We start from the raw sequence: 15,892 nt of genomic DNA on the forward strand, positions 1-15,892 counted from the left end.
ATCCCGCGCCCGCGGCGGCTCGGGCCGGGCTCCCCGCCCGTGGCGCGCGCGCTGAGGGCTGTGCGCTCAAGCCTGGGCCGCCGCGAGCCGGGGCGCGGGCTGGGAGCCGGGGGGCGCCCGCTGAGACGGAGCCGCCGCCGCCAGCAGCTCTCCCGCCGCCGCGGCTGCGCGCCTCCGTTATCTCGCCGCGGCCGCGGCTGTGCGCGTGATCCCGCAGCCCAGCCTCGACTCCCGCTCCGCGCGCCCGCACCCCCCCCCCCTCCTCCGGCTGACCCCCCCAAGCCCCGGCGCGCCTGCACCCCCCACAGATGCGATGACCCCGGAGGCTCCTTCCGCCCCCGGCTGGGCCGCCCTCAGCCTGCCCCCTGGCGGCTGGGAGGGCCCTCTGCACGAGCGCTCTCCCCTCCCCTCCCCTCCCCTTCCCGGCCCGGAGGCCCGGGCCCAGAGCTCGAGGGGTGACACGGCCCCACCCCCACTCTCGGTTCGGGGATTCACACACATGCTTGCTGCTCCTAATCTGCAGCCGGCAGCTCTCAGTTCCCGTTTCTGGAGAGGACAAAAGCTTTGGAAAGAGGAAGGGCCGAGGTTGCAGGAGGCACAAGATCTCCCCCAGGCCTGCTGAGGGGGAAACATCGGCATGGGATATGTCTGCCCGAGAAGGCCGCGGGACGGTCCGGGGGGAGCAAGGCCTAGGGGAGCCGAGGGCTGCGCTGTCCCATGCGCGGGGCAGATGCTCCGGCCTTCCCGCCGTCAAGCTAGCCAGCACTGCCGCCCCTCCGCTCCCCTTATCCCCTAGGACTCCTACGGAAGCGTGCTTCTCGGGGACAGACTTACTAAACTCTGCCCAAACCAGAGGCCGCTGGTCTGAGCCAAGGGGCACAGAGACTCGGCCCCCAGACTTACCGGCTCCCCACACCAGTTCCCCTGTCTTCCCAACTGCCTCTCTAGGAGCCTGACCCAGGCAGAGGTACAGGGACAGGCTGTCAGGGAAAGCCAGCTATCTGCAAGCCCCAAGGCAGGGAAGGGAGCAACTAGTCAAGCCAGTGAGCCCCCCCCCCCCCCCCCTTTTTCAGCTTCAGGGGGCTGAGCACATGCTCTGTCATCCTATATCTCAGAGCCCGTACCCAGGCACAGTCCCCAAGGCCCACACAATCGTCAATGCCTGAGGCAAAGCAGAAGAGATACTCTACTTAGGCTCCACCACTCGTTTCAAAGTATTGGGCCCCACTCTCAACCCCCAATGCCAAACAGCAGTTATACACTAAGGCTTTGATGTGATTTTTTTAATTAACATATAATATATTTAAAAAAAATAATATCCACTCTGGCTCTCTCCTGAAAGGGGGGAAGGGGAAATTGTGGGGAGGGGCCAGCACTGCAACCTGCCCCCCAACCATCTGGGCATACCCTGCTACCCAGTCCCTCTTCTACCCCCTGACATCCAACAGGCTCTGACCTCCAGACAGACGGTTCAAAGTTACAAGTGCTTCAGGCCCTCCCTAGTGCTCTTCCAAGTCTGCCCCCAATGCCAGACATCAAAGCAGGCATCTCTTCCTTTGTATACAATCCTGTGATCCCTTGGTCTCATTCATGTTGAGGAAAAGGGCCCGGGGGCAGAGAGTGGAGTCTCTACTGGCCAGGGGGGAGGGGAAAAAGGGTAATGGGAGGAGGGAAGATGGGAGAAAAGTGGGATGCTGCCACTGTGCCCAGCCCTACATCCCTCACTGTAGTCGGTCACTTCGGAATGAGTCCTCAACAGCTGGGTCAGTCAGCAGAGCATACGGGTCACTCAACATGTTCAGCCCATCCAGGCTCAGCGGTTCCATTCGAAGCTCATCTTCCAGCCCCAGTCCCAATCCCAATCCAGCGGCTGCCACCTCAAAGCCAGGCACCCCAGCCAGAGCTGCTGCAATCTCCTTGGAGAAGCCTGGGGGAGAATCTCCTGGGCAGGCAGAGGAGTGAAAATCAGAACCCCTTGTGAGGAGAGCAGGGACCAGAGGGAAGCACTCCCAAACCCCACAACTATGCCTTCTCCAGGTACTTTTCACACCCACCCTCTTCCCATTCCTCAAAAGCCACACATTTCATTCAGTGCCCAACGTCTACCCCCGTGATCCTCCCACCTGTGAGAATGATGTTGGGCACTGGACCATGGCGGGCACAGTGTGTCAGGTTCTGGCGGTTGAGGGCATGGGAGTCTTGGGGGACACTTCCCCCACCCCCTGGCTCATCATTCCCCGAGAAGCCTGGCCCCTCAGAGAAGCTGGGAGGGTCCAGCGTCAGGCTGCCTGATGGACTCTCCATGCTGAATTGTTCTAGCTGAGGGGACAAATGGACAAAGACTCTTAACAGTACCATTATTAGAAAGGGGATGCTACTCCCTCCCGACTCCCTACTATTTACTTAATAGTTCCCTCTGTCCATAGGGAAAGACAGAGACAGAAGACGCAGCAAGAAAGCAGAGTGAGGGCAGAGGGCATGGGACCACAAGAGGACCCAGGCACCATACCTGCTGAGACAGAGAATGTGTGTGCCAGGAAGAAAACTGGTCAAAGCAGGAGTCATCAAAGAGTGAGTTGAGCAGAGATAGCTAAGGGGAAATAGAAGAAATGGGTAATCAGCAATAGGGGAGCAGAGGCGAAGAGAGGGGGACAATGTTAACATTGTCCACTCACCCAGAAATGAATGGAAACAAGACTTGCCCTATTTGAATAGTGTAAAGGACACTGCTTGAACCTCCTCTTACTAACTGGAAAGGTCAGGGTACTCACATTCCCCAGGCTGAAGTCTCCCGTGGGCGGAGCATAAGGTTGTTGCCCACTGGAGGCAGACGGGTACGACACCCCATAATGTCTTTGTCCGCCGGGCGACTGGACAGGACAGGACTGGGGAGGTGGTGGTTGTTGCTGCAGCGGCTTTGTGACGGGGGACTGGGCAGGTAGAAGCAGGCTAGGAGGACTATAAGGGTATGGGGGCAGTCGCTGGTCAACTGGCAGCTTACTGGTATCCAAGGGGACACCCTAAAGGGAAGGAAGAAGCCGAGAGTTACCCTTCAGGTGGCTTCTCTACAGGAATCTGGAGTCCAGGGACCAGAAAGGACCAAGAGAAGTGTAGAAGTCCTCCCAGAGGTCAATAAGCCCAAGGGGGACGCTAGTGGAAAGGGGCTCCAGAGGGAAGAAGGATCCTCTATTCCTTAATCCCCTGTCACGATTGAGATGGAATATGGAACACACATACCAGACACACACACATCCCCATGTGGGCAATGGGGATGAGGGAGGGAAGGAGAGGAGATAAGACAGGGAGAAGAGGAAGAGGGGTGGAGGAGGAAAGAAAGGGTGAGAGAGATGGCCTGCAAGGACAAGAGGCTCAGGAGAGTGGGAGAAAATAAAAGGATGACATAAGAACAAGAGAGGAATAGGAAAGGAAGGAGGAGGGACAAAGTGAGAAGAAGGAAAATAGGAGTAGTCTGAAGGGAGGAATGGGAGAAATAGATGGGAAATAGATAGAAACTAGAGCAGATGAGGGAAGGAATTGAAAGAGAAAGATGCATGGCAGATGGCAGACAGATATACCAGAGGAGGAGGAGGAAGAAGGGGTGGGATGCAGAGACCACATGAAAGGAGGAAGAAGGGTGAAGGACTCTGGAGGAAGGGAAGAGGCTGGTGGGCAGCTCAGCCCAGGAGACTCAAGAGATGGGAAGGGTGGAGGCAGCCATGCATACCTGAGTGATGGAAGACAAGGTGGGTGACATTGTTGGCGAGAACTGTTTGGGCAGCTGCTGCTGGGGCCGTCTGGCATCAGTTCCACCCACGGGCAGGCTCAAGGGACTGAGGGGCACACGTCGGTGTCGGGGGGAGGCCCCAGGGGTGGGAGTGGGATACAGGGGGGCGCCCAGCGCAGGGGATGAGGAAGACGAGGTGGAGGAAAGGGCTGGGGCACTGAGTGAAGGGTGGCCCAGGGAGGTAGCAGGCATAGTATGACGGGCAAAGGAGGAGGCAGGCAGTGAGGGATGACTGTGGGAGCCCTGAAGCTGGGGTTGGGGGCTATTTAGGGAAGCCTGGAGGTTGGGATTGCTAAGGGAAGACTGCAGGGATGGGTGGTTGAGAGGTGAATTAAGTCCTGCGGGCACAGACAAAAACCAGAGATGCCAACATTACAAAGGGCACCAAGCCCCTTCTCCCTGCCCCCATACAGAATGGGTGGAGGTGATCAGACAATGGAAGTGAGAATACAATGACCACACTGTGAAAGGGGCAACTTTGCCAGCTATGCCTATCTAGTAGGGAACCAGGCACCTTCTCCCACTCTTACCAGCACCATTCTAAGTCTCACCAAATTGGGAAGACACACCACAAAGCAGACTTTTATGCCAGTCCAGATGATTACTACTAGGAAGTATCCAGGGGCCCAAGCCTGCCCCCTCAGAGCTGCATACTCAGGTCTACTCCCCTGACCTGTAGGTGGTCACATCCAGAACTGGGGAGGTGGGGTCGAGGGGCAGAGAGTGCTACTCACCTGGCCCATCGCAGTTGCTGCCCAGGCCCAGGCCCCCACTGATGCCCAGATTGGTCATGGTGTGGGTCAGGTTGGAGGTGCTGCTGCCCCCACTCAGACTGGGATAGGCTGTCTCTTCTGGGTCGAGGGGTGTGGGTAGTGGTGAAGGGAAGTGCAGGTTGGTGAGATCAGGCAGGGAGCCACCAGTATTCAGGGTCGGTGGAAGGAGGGGCACATTGGCAGGCTGGTCAGGGGATGGGAAGATGCTAGAAGGAAGAAAGATCCCAACTGAGAGTGAGCCCTGCAGAGCACAGATCACCATCAACCTCGCTTTCCACCCTGCCGCCCATGGCGGGAGACCCTGGGACAGCCACTTACTTAATGCCGGGGACTTCACAGGATCGAGGTCGGGAAGAAGAAGACAGCTATTGAACATGAAGAGGAGGGAAAGAGGTGAACCTCCACATGGGAAGCCCCTTCCCAGTCCTCTGGCCCGCTCCTGCCTTTCTATTCAGTCCAGCTTGTCTCTTATGCTTTAACTGCTTTCCTCACAACACAACATGAATGACTGGCCCACATAAATAACAAGGCAGCAAGCGTCTCAGCCAAGAATCAGACTTGACTCTGTAATACATCAACTCCACAGGAAGCAAAAGAGGCAGCAAGTGTCTCCCATAACTACCTTCTTAGGATCCCAGGGCTTCAATAAGTGCTTGTCATCCAACAAGTTTTCCTCGACTGCAGGAACTTGAAAGACGAAGACTGATTGGGTGGAGGGTGAAAGAAGAAGAAAAGTTACGGAAGGAAGAGATTCAGGCATTGCAGTCAGGTAGGGAAGGCACCTACTTGACCCACATCTTACATTCTCTCCCCCCTCAAGAACAAAGCATCAATATCCCGTGGGAGAATCTGTGAATTAGTCTTTCTATTCTGAAAGATGATTCTGAATGGTGCTACTAAAAAATGCCTTAAATGTCCAAAACCTTTGAACCAGAGGTCCTACTGAGATCCAAAGAGTTTAAAGACACAAAGGATATTCTACAGCAGTAAAGAACTAGGGGGAAAAAATTGGTGCCCATCAACTAGGGAATGGTCAAATTGTGAAACATGAATGTAATGGAATACTACTGAGTTATGAAAAAAAATTTACTATGATCAATTTAAAGTATGAGATTTATGTGAAATGATGCATTAACGTAAGCAGAACTAGGAAAACAATAAAATTATGAGCTACAACAGAAAGAACCAAAAAATGAACCACTGTGTAATTGCAATGACCAAGCTTGACCTAGGAGAATAGTTGGGAAAACTCTTTACAGGTGGGATGATTATGGATGTGGAATCTTGCATTCACTGTCAAAGTCAAAATGTTGGTTAGTTCCATTTAATTGCTTTTTTTTCTTCCTGTTTTTCTTAAAGGGATAATTTGAAGAGATAGAAAAGGGGAAGTGATATTCTTGGAAATGAAGATGATGTGAAAATAAAAGATACTGATAATATAAGATTTTAAAATAAGAAATATAGTGCCCAGGAGTAAGTGAAATAAGCCTACATACCTTTTGAATCTGCTTCCCCATCTAGGTAACCTGTAAAGAAGACGCTTGTTCACCAGAGCACTAGATGATAAGTCTTTTCCATCTATTCTCCCATCCCTCCATTCAGCATAACCCCATACTCTCTGGCTTCCCCTGCTCTAAGACACTGGCACTTACCACCCCGTCGGTTGGGCATGGCAGTGGGCGGTGTGGGACCTGGGTATGTGTCCTGGGGGTTGGGGTTCATCACACTTGTGTGAAGGGCAGAGTCTGAGCTTGTCCTGTGGGAATCAGGGTAAAGCTGGCATAGTTCCCATGGTGACAGGACCTCTCCATCTGGCCGACAGAGAGGGCAGAACTAGGCCAGGGAACCACAGGGATCTGAGGCCAAGGCTCTGAGTTCAGAGAGAAAGACCCTGGGGCAAAAAAAGTAGGAATGAAGGAGACAAAATCTCAATAGGAGACTGGGGGAAATGGGGACATCACCTGTTGAGTGCAGATGGAAGTCGGAACAGCTGCCCCTTCTCAGCAGGGAAGTTACCCCAGGGCATTGTTCTGAGAGGGAGAAACAACAGTCAGGAGGGCAGGGAAAGGGGGTTGGAGGATTTGAGACAACTAAGATGGAGTGGGAGTGGATGAGGCACTAAAGACCATATCAGTTCTGGCTTTCTGATCCTTCAAAATGCTCAAAGATCCCAAGAAAGCCTGAGAGTCATCCTTTGTACTAGGTTAAACTGGGGGATAACCCGGAGTCCAACAACCTCAGTCTCTGGGGGTGGGGGGCACAGTGTTCAGGAATGGGCAGTGCCAGAGCACCGTACTTGGCACACAGCTCTGGCAGGAAGTATGCTCACTCCCCCAAGCACACACCCAGCACGGCCCACACTCCCATTGGTGTTACCCCAGCAGGAGGGGTAGGCTCCGCTACTCTTGTGTCAACAAGGTTGAGACTGGACTCTGACCCCGCCCACTCCACCTAGCCCCCACCTCTAAGACAAACCCCTCTCTAAAACCAGCGGAGTGCCGATGCTCCCCCTCCCCAACCTGTGCCCCTTCTGGACCCGGGGGTGGAAGTGCAGAGTCGGCGTTGGAGCCCTTGTGGGTTCCATGCTGGGCCCACTCTTGACATTACCTTCTCCAACTGGATTCTGGAGGAGGAGATAAATAGGCTGGACTGTAAGGAGAGCTGTCAATGTGAGCAACACCCATTAAGGAAAAATAACAAGGGCAATATGCTCTCTTGTCTACAGAAGATGAGTCAAACTGCAGCAGAGGAGAAGGGGCACAGGCCCGGTGAAGGACGAATGCAAAGAAAGCATGAGAACAGTTAAGCGCTGGCAGGTGATGACTTCTTTCCACAAAATTCTTTCAACCTGAGGATCTAGATGAGCCGATGAGGGAACTAAGTGACCTCCAGCATGAGGCAGAACAAACACAGATGCTCCATTGCTGACAGCAGCGAAGACAGGTTAGACATGAGGAAGAACTGCCCAAGAGCTAAGGAGGAGGAGGGAGCAGCAGCAGGTTGGCACCAAGCTTTGTTCTAGTTCTACAAGCCCAAATCCTGCCACCCCTACCCCTGCCTATTCTCCAAAGGATATGTGGCGGGCATAACGGCGCAGGGGAGACATCATCCTTCGGGGGTCCCGCTGTACCCGCTCCACCAGACCATGGTGCCGTGTATTCCGTGAATCCAGGGATGAATGGAGAGGGTTCTGCCAACACATACATGGTAGTCAGGGAAAGGGGATCTGGAAGGGTGGGAAAAAAAAACACCACAGCTCCCTCTCCTTGTTCTGTCCCAGTAATTCCTACCTCCTCCTCTCCCCTCTCTCTTCTCCCTGGTACCCACTCACTTACCTGGAACTCTGCCAGGCTGCAGCCAATCTGGTTAACATTGGGCAGAGAGCCACCATAATAGGGGCCCCGAGTATGAGCTAATCGAAGTTTCTGTGCCTGCAACTAAAAAGGAAGAAGAGACTGTTAGAGAATACAGAGAAGACCTCCAACATACTAGTGTCCCTCCTCTGGCCTAAATCTTACTGATATATCTTCAGTTGTCAGATGGAAGGTTATAGAGGTAGAGGGACAACTGGGAGAGCCTGCAACAGAGCTATGATCCTTGCCTCCCTTCCCTACTATACTGCTTAGCTCTACAGCTGGAGCTTCTCTTCATAGCGCTCTAGCCAATGGAATCATCATAAGAAAGGAGGATGGGAGGGAGGGAGGGAAAAAAGGAGGGAAGGAAGCAAGGAGTAAACATGTACTAGTACATACTATGTGCCAGGCACTGTGCTCTGTTGCAGGGCCTGCCCCATTTGGCATTGCCCCAAGATGAATCCCAAAAGGAATGCCAGGCGCCCCTAAGCTAGTCACATGGGCTCTTCCCCTGCCCACAAGGGACCCATTAGCCACTTCTGCCCTTCCAACCAGATGAGCCCAAGACTAATTGGCAGAAAAGGAAACAGGCATGAGTAGATGGCCCAAAGCTGGTGCTGCCAACCTCATTCCTTCTGCTCACAGATGGGGGCCAAAGCTAGAGGGCCACTGCCACCTGTCCGGCGGTGAGCATACTAGACTCAGCTTCCTCCCAAAAGTCTGGGGCAATTCAACTCAATACTTGTCATACACCCACTTTTGGCTGGGAAAATAGTGCCAAGTTAAAGGGACTCTCTCTAACCCTGCCCTAAGGCCCATGGTTTTGGAACAATGCCAAGGAGAGGCCTGGCCTTGGGAAGTGGGGATGGGAAAGGAAGTCTTGCCAGCAGCAGCCAAGCTGGTCAGAACAATGAGCCCAACTTATCCACCTTGTGAGGATGTGCTGCAGGATTCCAAAGGCATCCCCCATGACTCTGCTCATTTATACCAATACCAATACAAGGGCAAGGAGCCAATCCTGGTGCTTCGTATCCTTTATCAAGAGACTGGGGGGTGCCAACTGCCGTCATCCGCCTTTGCTAAAGTTAGCCGAGTCGCAGGAATGCCCTAGGAAGGCAACTCAGAAACTTCCTTCAAATATATAGGCGCTGAAACAGAAGGGCCGCACCAGCATTCCTTTTCTTCCCTCCGTGAGCACCCGTGGAGACTCCATGGAGCTCTCTCTGAGTAATGCCTCCTTGCTGATGTTTGCTACCCAAACAGAAGTACTCCAGCCCCTCATCTGGGACTGTCTCCACAACCACATTTTCCTCGGATGATGAGAGAACAAGAAGAGTTCTAAGCCCTTCATCCTAAAGCTTTGTATTCCTGGGTCCCAGATCCGGCCCTTGAAGACCTATCATTTCCCTCTATGTCCTGGTAAGGATTCTTAGTTCTTCCTGGCAGAGATGTGAATGAAGATTTTCAAAGAGTGACCACATGGCAAACCAAGTTACCATGCTGATGCAATACCCCCTTAGCTTAGAGCTCACGGGGGCCTTCCCTACCCTCCTTACTCTACCACATCTCAAAGAAGTCAGGGTTCAGGGGACAGCACCTGATGCTGTCATCCACGAGAGACCCGGAAAGGGCCTGTAGTGAAGTGTTACACCCCTCCCAGGGATTTGGCTGAAATACACTTTCCCCTGGTTTGCCTGTTCTTTCTCTGTCTGTCTCCGTTCTCCACAGCCAGGGGCACAGGGTCCCCAGAGACAGAAAGCCACAGACAGAATCACCTCGACAAGAGCAGCTAACAAAGACAGAGCTTGTATTTTCTGCCTTTCCCTCGGGTCTCCGGCTCATTGTCCACTGCTTGGTTAGGTCATCCGATGTTCTCATCTCACGTTTCAGAACATTTCAGAATGTGCCCCAAAGTGAGGGTAACACAACCAGCTTGAAACAACCTACCCTTGAGACCTATCCCTGAGGAACAAGGAACCCTGAGAGATTCCAATAGGAAGCTGCCTCCCCGGAGGGCCAGAATTTCTCTGACCATTTGGGGCGCGGGGATTTCCTATATGTCAGAAGGGCCCCACGGCATCTCCTGTCTCAGAAAGTGGCCAAATCCAAGCCGGCCTACGTTGTCCCCAGCCAGCAGCCATTAATGGCAAACTTCCCCCTCACCTAGGGTTCGACAGTTGTCCTCAAAGTCCTGAGGCCAGAGCAGGATGGAACACTCAACTCTAACAGCCATGGACCTCACCTTCATGTCGGGGAAACCACAGGAAGTATTTGAAAAAGGAAGCAAAGGGACAGAGGAGGGGACTTCCTGTCCTTCCAAAGCCAGCGCCGCTTTGGTCAAACCGCCCACCTCGAGACCTGCCTGGGACACTGTGGGGGCTGCTTGGGCCAGCCCTGTCCAAATAACTGGGCTGCAGGACCACTGGAGAAGGTGATGCTCAGCGCGAGGGGCCGAGACAAGTCTAGCGGCACAAAGACTTTATCCGTGCATGCCCTCTGGCCGGCAGGACGCTAGTAGCACTTGGCGTGTCTCCGTCCTTCCCGCGGCCGCCTCAGTGCCAGAGCTGGGGCTGCCTCCGAGGGGCACGAGGCGACAAGGAGCCGGACAGCAGACTTCCAGGACCCCCCTCCGGAGGGCACTTTCTCCCTGCGCCCACCCCGTGCCCACCGAGCCCTCTGCAGACCCCTCCCTCCCCCTCCCGGAGATGCCCAGTTAGACGGTCCCCGGCGCTGGGCTCTCGTCCGGCATCCCTAAGCATCCCGACCCCCACTTCCTCCCCCTCCCCTCGCCCCGGGCCGCGACTCGGCTACTGGCTGCCCGGCGTCCCCACGGCCGGCGCTTACCCGGGTGGAGCCGATGTCCATCATCACCTCCTCGAAGGCCGCCGTCTCTTCGGCCTGACGCTGCTTCTGCAGCGCGATCTTCTCGCTGAACTTGCGCGGATTGGCCGCCGAGGCCGAGCTCGAACTCGGACCCGAGCCCGAACCCGGCCCGGGTCCGTTCGCCCCCGACGCCGCCATCTTCCCCCCTCCCCCCCGGGCCCCCCCAATCTCAGCCCCCACAGCCGCCGGCCCCGGGCCCGGCTCCTCCCGCCGCCGCCGCCGCCGCCGCCGCCGCCACCGCCGTCGTCTCTTCGGCAAGCACAGCAAGCCCGACCCCCGCCTCGCCCCAACCAACCGCGAGAGGGCCGCAGGGAGTAGTAGTTTGTTTACGGGATGTCTCCCCGGTCGCCGACTAGAGGTGCCGAGAAAAGACTGACTTCATTTCCCAGAAGCCCCTGCGACGCCGGGATCTAGCTTCATTTCTGTCCCCGCCACCCCCCACCTCTTCTCTGGGCACGCTGGGAGAAGTAGTTCTAAGTTGGCTCTGAGCCTACAAACGAGTGGGAAGAGGCGAGAAGGGGGAGGAAAGGGAAAGGGAGGGGGAAGGCAAGAGCAGGGAAGAAGGGAAGAGGAGGGGAAAGGGAGAATGTGGGCGGGCTAGGGGAGCGAAGAATAAGGGAAGAGCGAGGAAAAAATCTCGTCCTCCGAGGGAGGGGGGCGCGCATGGGATGGTGGTGGGTGTGGGTGTGGCAAAAGCCCCCCCCCCCCCCCCCGGCGTCAGACTCGGGTTGAGTAACAGCTGGAAACGCTGGAGCGCCGACTCTCCACTTCCCCCTCCAGCGCCCACTGGCGTCGGGGTCCTCCCTCCCTGCTAGTCCCCGCCACGAAGGACACAAAGACAGGGACATAGGAACACCTTTTTATTCGGGAAGCTGATCCCGGAAGCGTCAGTTTAGTAAAATAGATTATACAGAACCTATCCCTCTCCCTCCCGGTCCCCCCTCCCTCCTCCCTCTCCCTCCCATCCACCCTCCTCCAAAAATACCCCTGGGAGGCAGGCTTCCAGGGCTTCTCTGGTATAAAAAAGAGTTTAGGCAGTTCAGCCTTTGGCACCTGGGCAAGATCCCCAGGTTAGACACCCCCAGCCCCCGGCGGGGTGAAAGGTCCCTGGAAATCAGCAGCAGGCAGCACAGGGCCTATCTAGCTGCCTGCCAAGGCCCAATACCAATGTGCTTTGTGAAAAGGGAGGGTGGGAGGTTTTGGCACTTTATAGAAGGAATGGAAGTTCAGCTGAGGGCAAGGAACTTGGCCTATAGGTGTAGTTAGGCATCGTGCCCTTTAAGGGGGGGAAAAAAAACAATACTGAAAAGGGGATGGGCCCCAGAGAAGAAAAAAGCATCTTCTCCAGGAGAGTGCAGGAATGGGAGAGAATCAGTACCCCAAGGGGCGCCAGATTCTTTCCAACTCCTCACTCTCTGATGGCTCTGTCCTTAGTGTTTCAATCCTTGTAAGTTTATCTTCTGTTCACATGTCCTTGTTTGACCTGTCTAGTGTTTTTCTAGTTTTTTTTTCCTCCCCTCTACACTTCCCCCCACATTCCCAGGGAGTTTTATCTTTATCTTTGTTCTTTGTCTCATGTTCTACTGGTCATTCTCCAGGGTCCTGTCTACAACACCCACCAATCCACTGCACCTCCCCAATCCCCATCGTATGCACTCCCAAAGCTCCCACTTACTCTTTTCTAAAGAAGCTCCAGGAGCATCTGACCCACCCCCCATCCCTCAGAGGTCATTCAAACACGAATAAAAAGCAGACCAGTGAGCAGGGCAAAACCAGCTAGAAGTAGGATGACCTTGAGGATCCTCTGCTCAGAAGCAGCCAATTCTTGGGGCAAGATCTCCAAGAAAGTGATATAGAGGAAGGTACCTGCCGCCATGCCTTCTAGCACTGATTGGGCCAGCTGGTGCAGAGGTCCTGCTGACTCTGCTAGTGCAGCCCCCAGCCCAATACCCAATGGTGTCATGCAGGAGAAAAGGACCCCACAAATTGCCACCACTCCACCCCGAAGCCGGCTCTGCAGTAGCCGTAGGGACAGACTGACAGCTAGGACCCCTTTGTGCAAGAGCAGTGCCAGACATAGCTCCATTGCCCGGGCTCGCTCTCGCTGCAGGCCTACCGCAAGGCCTTCAAATACTGAGTGTAAGGAAAGTGAAAAGACCAGGACACAGGCCCGTAAAGCTGAAGGAGTAGAAGTTCCTTCAGCTCCAGGGCCATCATGCCAGTGGGGAGGGGCATTGCCCACTGTGCCCAGCAGTGCTCGAGTCTCCTCTCTTGGAAGGGGCCCCGACTGCTCTTTGTAGGCTAGCACAATCTGCTCCATCACCAGAACCAGGAAAAAACCCATGGCAAGAATGAACTCCTGTAGCGGGAACTGAAGCTGTGGAGGAAAGAAAGGGGGGAGAGGGAGAACAGTAAGAAGTTTCACAGTTCTAAGAAGAGATAAGTAGGAAAAAATATAGAATGGATGCTGAGGAGATAAGAGGCTAGAATACCGGATCTTTCAACCTCCATTTACCCACTTCCCTGACCAATCTTGACACAAATCCAAGTTTTGTCTGTTCTGGATTTAATTCGTTCACCCTTAACATCCTAGTTAGAGGTTTCTTTCTGGTCTCCTCCTAGCCTTTCCCAGCCCTTTCCCCTTACCAATCCTCTCAACCATTATAGAAGAGGAAGAAAAATATCTAAAGAGAAGAGCATCAAAGGTGTGACTGTCGAGCACTATTTACAAGCTTGGAACTCATAGTGGAGTCACACCACACAGAAAGCCATAGCTTATACTATACTTAAAGAACCATATACAACAAAGATTTTAAACAAACACAAATACACAAAAGCCTTGTACATAAATCACAGGCAGGGTTATACACATTGTCACAAAATCATAAAAACTTGACCAATTCATATATGGTAAAAAAAATAAATACACCAAGACTCATATCTACTATGATCCTTATTATGTTTCTATGAGACTATATTTCCCCTGGGACTGAGTACTCACTGTGATTCGTAGGGCACTCAAGGCCTCATCTATTGCAGCCAGGTAGTCTGGAAGCAAGTCCAAAAGACAGGTGGCCAAAAAAACACCACCTGCAAAGCAGCTCACCAGGCTCAGGATTTTCTTTCTGGAGGCTATGTGAAAGGCAAGAGTGGCCAAAGAGAAACAATCCATTTTTAAGCTTTTCCCCTGTAGTTGAAATCTCTGGTCCTGGCCCAGAGTCTGAGAAACCTCTTCTAGTTCTGATAGCTCTTGGATCCCCGGACAAACCCCCAAAAACAGTCCGTTCCCCTCCAAGGTCTCAATCTTCTTCCCCAGATACTTCTTTATAGCTCCCAAAGTTTATCTACCCTCACTCAGAACTAACCCCAGAGGTTGCCACAGATGGTAGAGGAGGGAGAGGAAAATTATCCAACCTGAGGCCTCAAAGTTGGCACTGGGACGTCGAAGCACACAGATGGGCACCAGGCTGCAAAACAAGGTGAGCACCAGCAGCACTACCAGGGCACCCATCTTTATTTCCAACCCCACAGGCACTGCGGGCACTGCTTCTGGGCGCCATACCAGCCGTTCTGGCTCTTCCCAGGGCACCATGGCGGTGGTAGCTTGGAGGGCAGGGGGTGCCTAAATTCCCTGTCCACACCTGTGAAATTTCTTGACCTGGTAAAAGATACATGGAAAGGCAGAAATTGGGAGAGGCGCATGGGGGCAGCTGGAAGAGTCAGCTGAGTGCTGCCCCTCCACCCCACCCCAAGTTACTTCCTGACCTCTATACCAAGCTGACTCATCCCTTTCCAGGAACATTCCTCTCTCCCCAGGACTTTATTCCTCCCGTGACCTCTACTGGGGCCCAGCAAAGGGAGGAAACTGAGGCATGGGGGAAGGGATCAAAACATATAACATCATCCTAGAGAGGTACATCTTCTTTCCCCTGGGGCTTCCAAATAATGAGAGGGACAATGCAAGGAGGTCATAACCCAAATGAAGCCCGACTTTTCCAAAGTCCCCTCTACAGAGGGGTCCAAAACCTGGAGGATAGCAGGGATAAAAACGAGTGGACACAAGAAGGAGGGAGTAGTCTCACGGTACAGGCAACCCCAAGGAGGGGGGAAGCCATCCAGGGGGCGTTGGGTTTTTCTCCCACCCCACATCCTGAGACGCGGAATCCCCTCTCCCCATCCTTGCGAGTCTGGGTGAGAAAGGGCAGTTTGGAGAGCGACAGGAGCTGGAAAGAAAAGGGGGCAAGAGCCCTGCCAGGGAGGCGGCGGCGGGGTGGGCCGGGGGTGCGGGAGGGGCCTGTTAGCCCGGGGAAGCTGCCCGGGGCAGCTAACGCCAGTAGTCCCGGGACCAGGGTAGGGGCGGGGGTGGAGAGTCGGGCGGAGAGAGGAAGCCGGAGAGTCGCGCAGAGAGAGAGAGAGAGGAAGGGTTCCGATGTTGAACCTCGAGTTCTCTTGCCCCGGGGGACTGTAGGAAGCCGGGACAGCGGGTTCCAGGGATCCGGGTCTTGGCCTGGAACAGACCGCACTCACCTCTCGGGGGCCTCGCTACATTGTATCCGCTCCGTTCCGGCCTCCAGCCGGGAATTCCCGCCCCCTCCCCACTTCCCCGCACTCGCTTTTCTCTGGCCAATGGCGGCGAGGCGGGGGCGGGGCAAGATCAGGAATTACATTACCCTAGAGCAATCAGAACTAGGCTAAGGGGGAAGGGGGGCGGGGCCACCAAGCGACCTGGGGCCAAACTCCCCTGGGAGCTTACCTGATTGATTCCCAGGCAGGCTGGTTTTCCGAGGCTGAGGTCTCCCGACGCTACCAGGGCACAAGTCCTGGGGAATTTCGGCTCTCTGCAGGGACTGCGGAGATCTGGCGCGCTCCCCCTACTCCAATTCAAGCCCTCTTTTTTCTGGCCGGCAACTGCCTGCAAAACGCCAGGCCCTTCGTAAGCGCCTAATAAATGCCTGTGAGTGTAATCAGTTTACTCACTGATGGCTCCTCCTCAACGAGCCCAATGCTGCTCTCTCCCTGTGGGATGTTTCTGGGGAGAGGGCATTTTTTATGGCCTAGTCCTGGGGACAGTCTGCGTCTTGGCAGAATAAAGGGAAGTC

At 54.5% G+C, this 15,892-nt stretch overlaps 2 protein-coding genes across 6 annotated transcripts; both read right to left on the reverse strand.

The window, feature by feature from the left end:
• Window positions 1-1,559: 1,559 nt before the first annotated feature.
• CRTC2 (CREB regulated transcription coactivator 2) lies at window positions 1,560-10,953 on the reverse strand. 3 transcript variants are annotated; one of them, XM_031966613.1, is made up of 15 exons: window positions 10,755-10,953; window positions 7,893-7,994; window positions 7,634-7,747; window positions 7,165-7,226; window positions 6,519-6,587; window positions 6,210-6,313; window positions 6,054-6,083; window positions 5,180-5,259; window positions 4,876-4,922; window positions 4,519-4,763; window positions 3,725-4,122; window positions 2,772-3,020; window positions 2,510-2,590; window positions 2,124-2,319; window positions 1,560-1,942 (listed from the first exon to the last, which is right to left on the reverse strand). In XM_031966613.1, the coding sequence occupies exons 1-15, from the start codon at window positions 10,929-10,931 to the stop codon at window positions 1,722-1,724; spliced, it is 2,175 nt and encodes a 724-aa protein (XP_031822473.1). In that variant the 5' UTR covers window positions 10,932-10,953; the 3' UTR covers window positions 1,560-1,721. The 3 variants fall into 3 exon arrangements, with proteins under 3 accessions (XP_031822473.1, XP_031822474.1, XP_031822475.1); XM_031966614.1 differs by lacking the exon at window positions 2,510-2,590; XM_031966615.1 differs by lacking the exon at window positions 10,755-10,953 and having other exon boundaries at window positions 7,634-7,783; window positions 7,893-7,984.
• Window positions 10,954-12,249: 1,296 nt separating this feature from the next.
• On the reverse strand, window positions 12,250-15,892 carry SLC39A1 (solute carrier family 39 member 1). 3 transcript variants are annotated; one of them, XM_023502214.2, is made up of 4 exons: window positions 15,547-15,892; window positions 14,208-14,451; window positions 13,795-13,925; window positions 12,250-13,170 (listed from the first exon to the last, which is right to left on the reverse strand). In XM_023502214.2, exons 2-4 carry the CDS (start codon window positions 14,383-14,385, stop codon window positions 12,526-12,528), a joined length of 954 nt encoding a protein of 317 aa, XP_023357982.1. In that variant the 5' UTR covers window positions 14,386-14,451; window positions 15,547-15,892; the 3' UTR covers window positions 12,250-12,525. The 3 variants fall into 3 exon arrangements, with proteins under 3 accessions (XP_023357982.1, XP_003768066.1, XP_012403610.1); XM_003768018.4 differs by lacking the exon at window positions 15,547-15,892 and adding an exon at window positions 15,321-15,426; XM_012548156.3 differs by lacking the exon at window positions 15,547-15,892 and adding an exon at window positions 15,232-15,314.

The sequence above is a fragment of the Sarcophilus harrisii genome, chromosome 4 (assembly GCF_902635505.1).
Source record: "Sarcophilus harrisii chromosome 4, mSarHar1.11, whole genome shotgun sequence".
NCBI classification, from domain to species: Eukaryota; Metazoa; Chordata; class Mammalia; order Dasyuromorphia; family Dasyuridae; genus Sarcophilus; species Sarcophilus harrisii.

What these genes read in the sequence shown, in the direction of transcription:
- SLC39A1 (XM_023502214.2), bottom strand. Translation starts at nt 14,385, where the DNA reads ATGGTGCCCTGGGAAGAGCCAGAACGGCTGGTATGGCGCCCAGAAGCA. An exon ending in TGCCAACTTTGAGGCCTCAG is followed by an intron (nt 13,926 to 14,207) that starts GTTGGATAATTT and finishes CCTTTCACATAG; the next exon opens with CCTCCAGAAAGAAAATCCTG. An exon ending in TGAGTGCCCTACGAATCACA is followed by an intron (nt 13,171 to 13,794) that starts GTGAGTACTCAG and finishes TTTCCTCCACAG; the next exon opens with CTTCAGTTCCCGCTACAGGA.
- CRTC2 (XM_031966613.1), bottom strand. Translation starts at nt 10,931, where the DNA reads ATGGCGGCGTCGGGGGCGAACGGACCCGGGCCGGGTTCGGGCTCGGGT. An exon ending in CACATTCTCTGTCTCAGCAG is followed by an intron (nt 2,320 to 2,509) that starts GTATGGTGCCTG and finishes TTGTCCCCTCAG; the next exon opens with CTAGAACAATTCAGCATGGA. An exon ending in GCCCAACATCATTCTCACAG is followed by an intron (nt 1,943 to 2,123) that starts GTGGGAGGATCA and finishes CTGCCTGCCCAG; the next exon opens with GAGATTCTCCCCCAGGCTTC.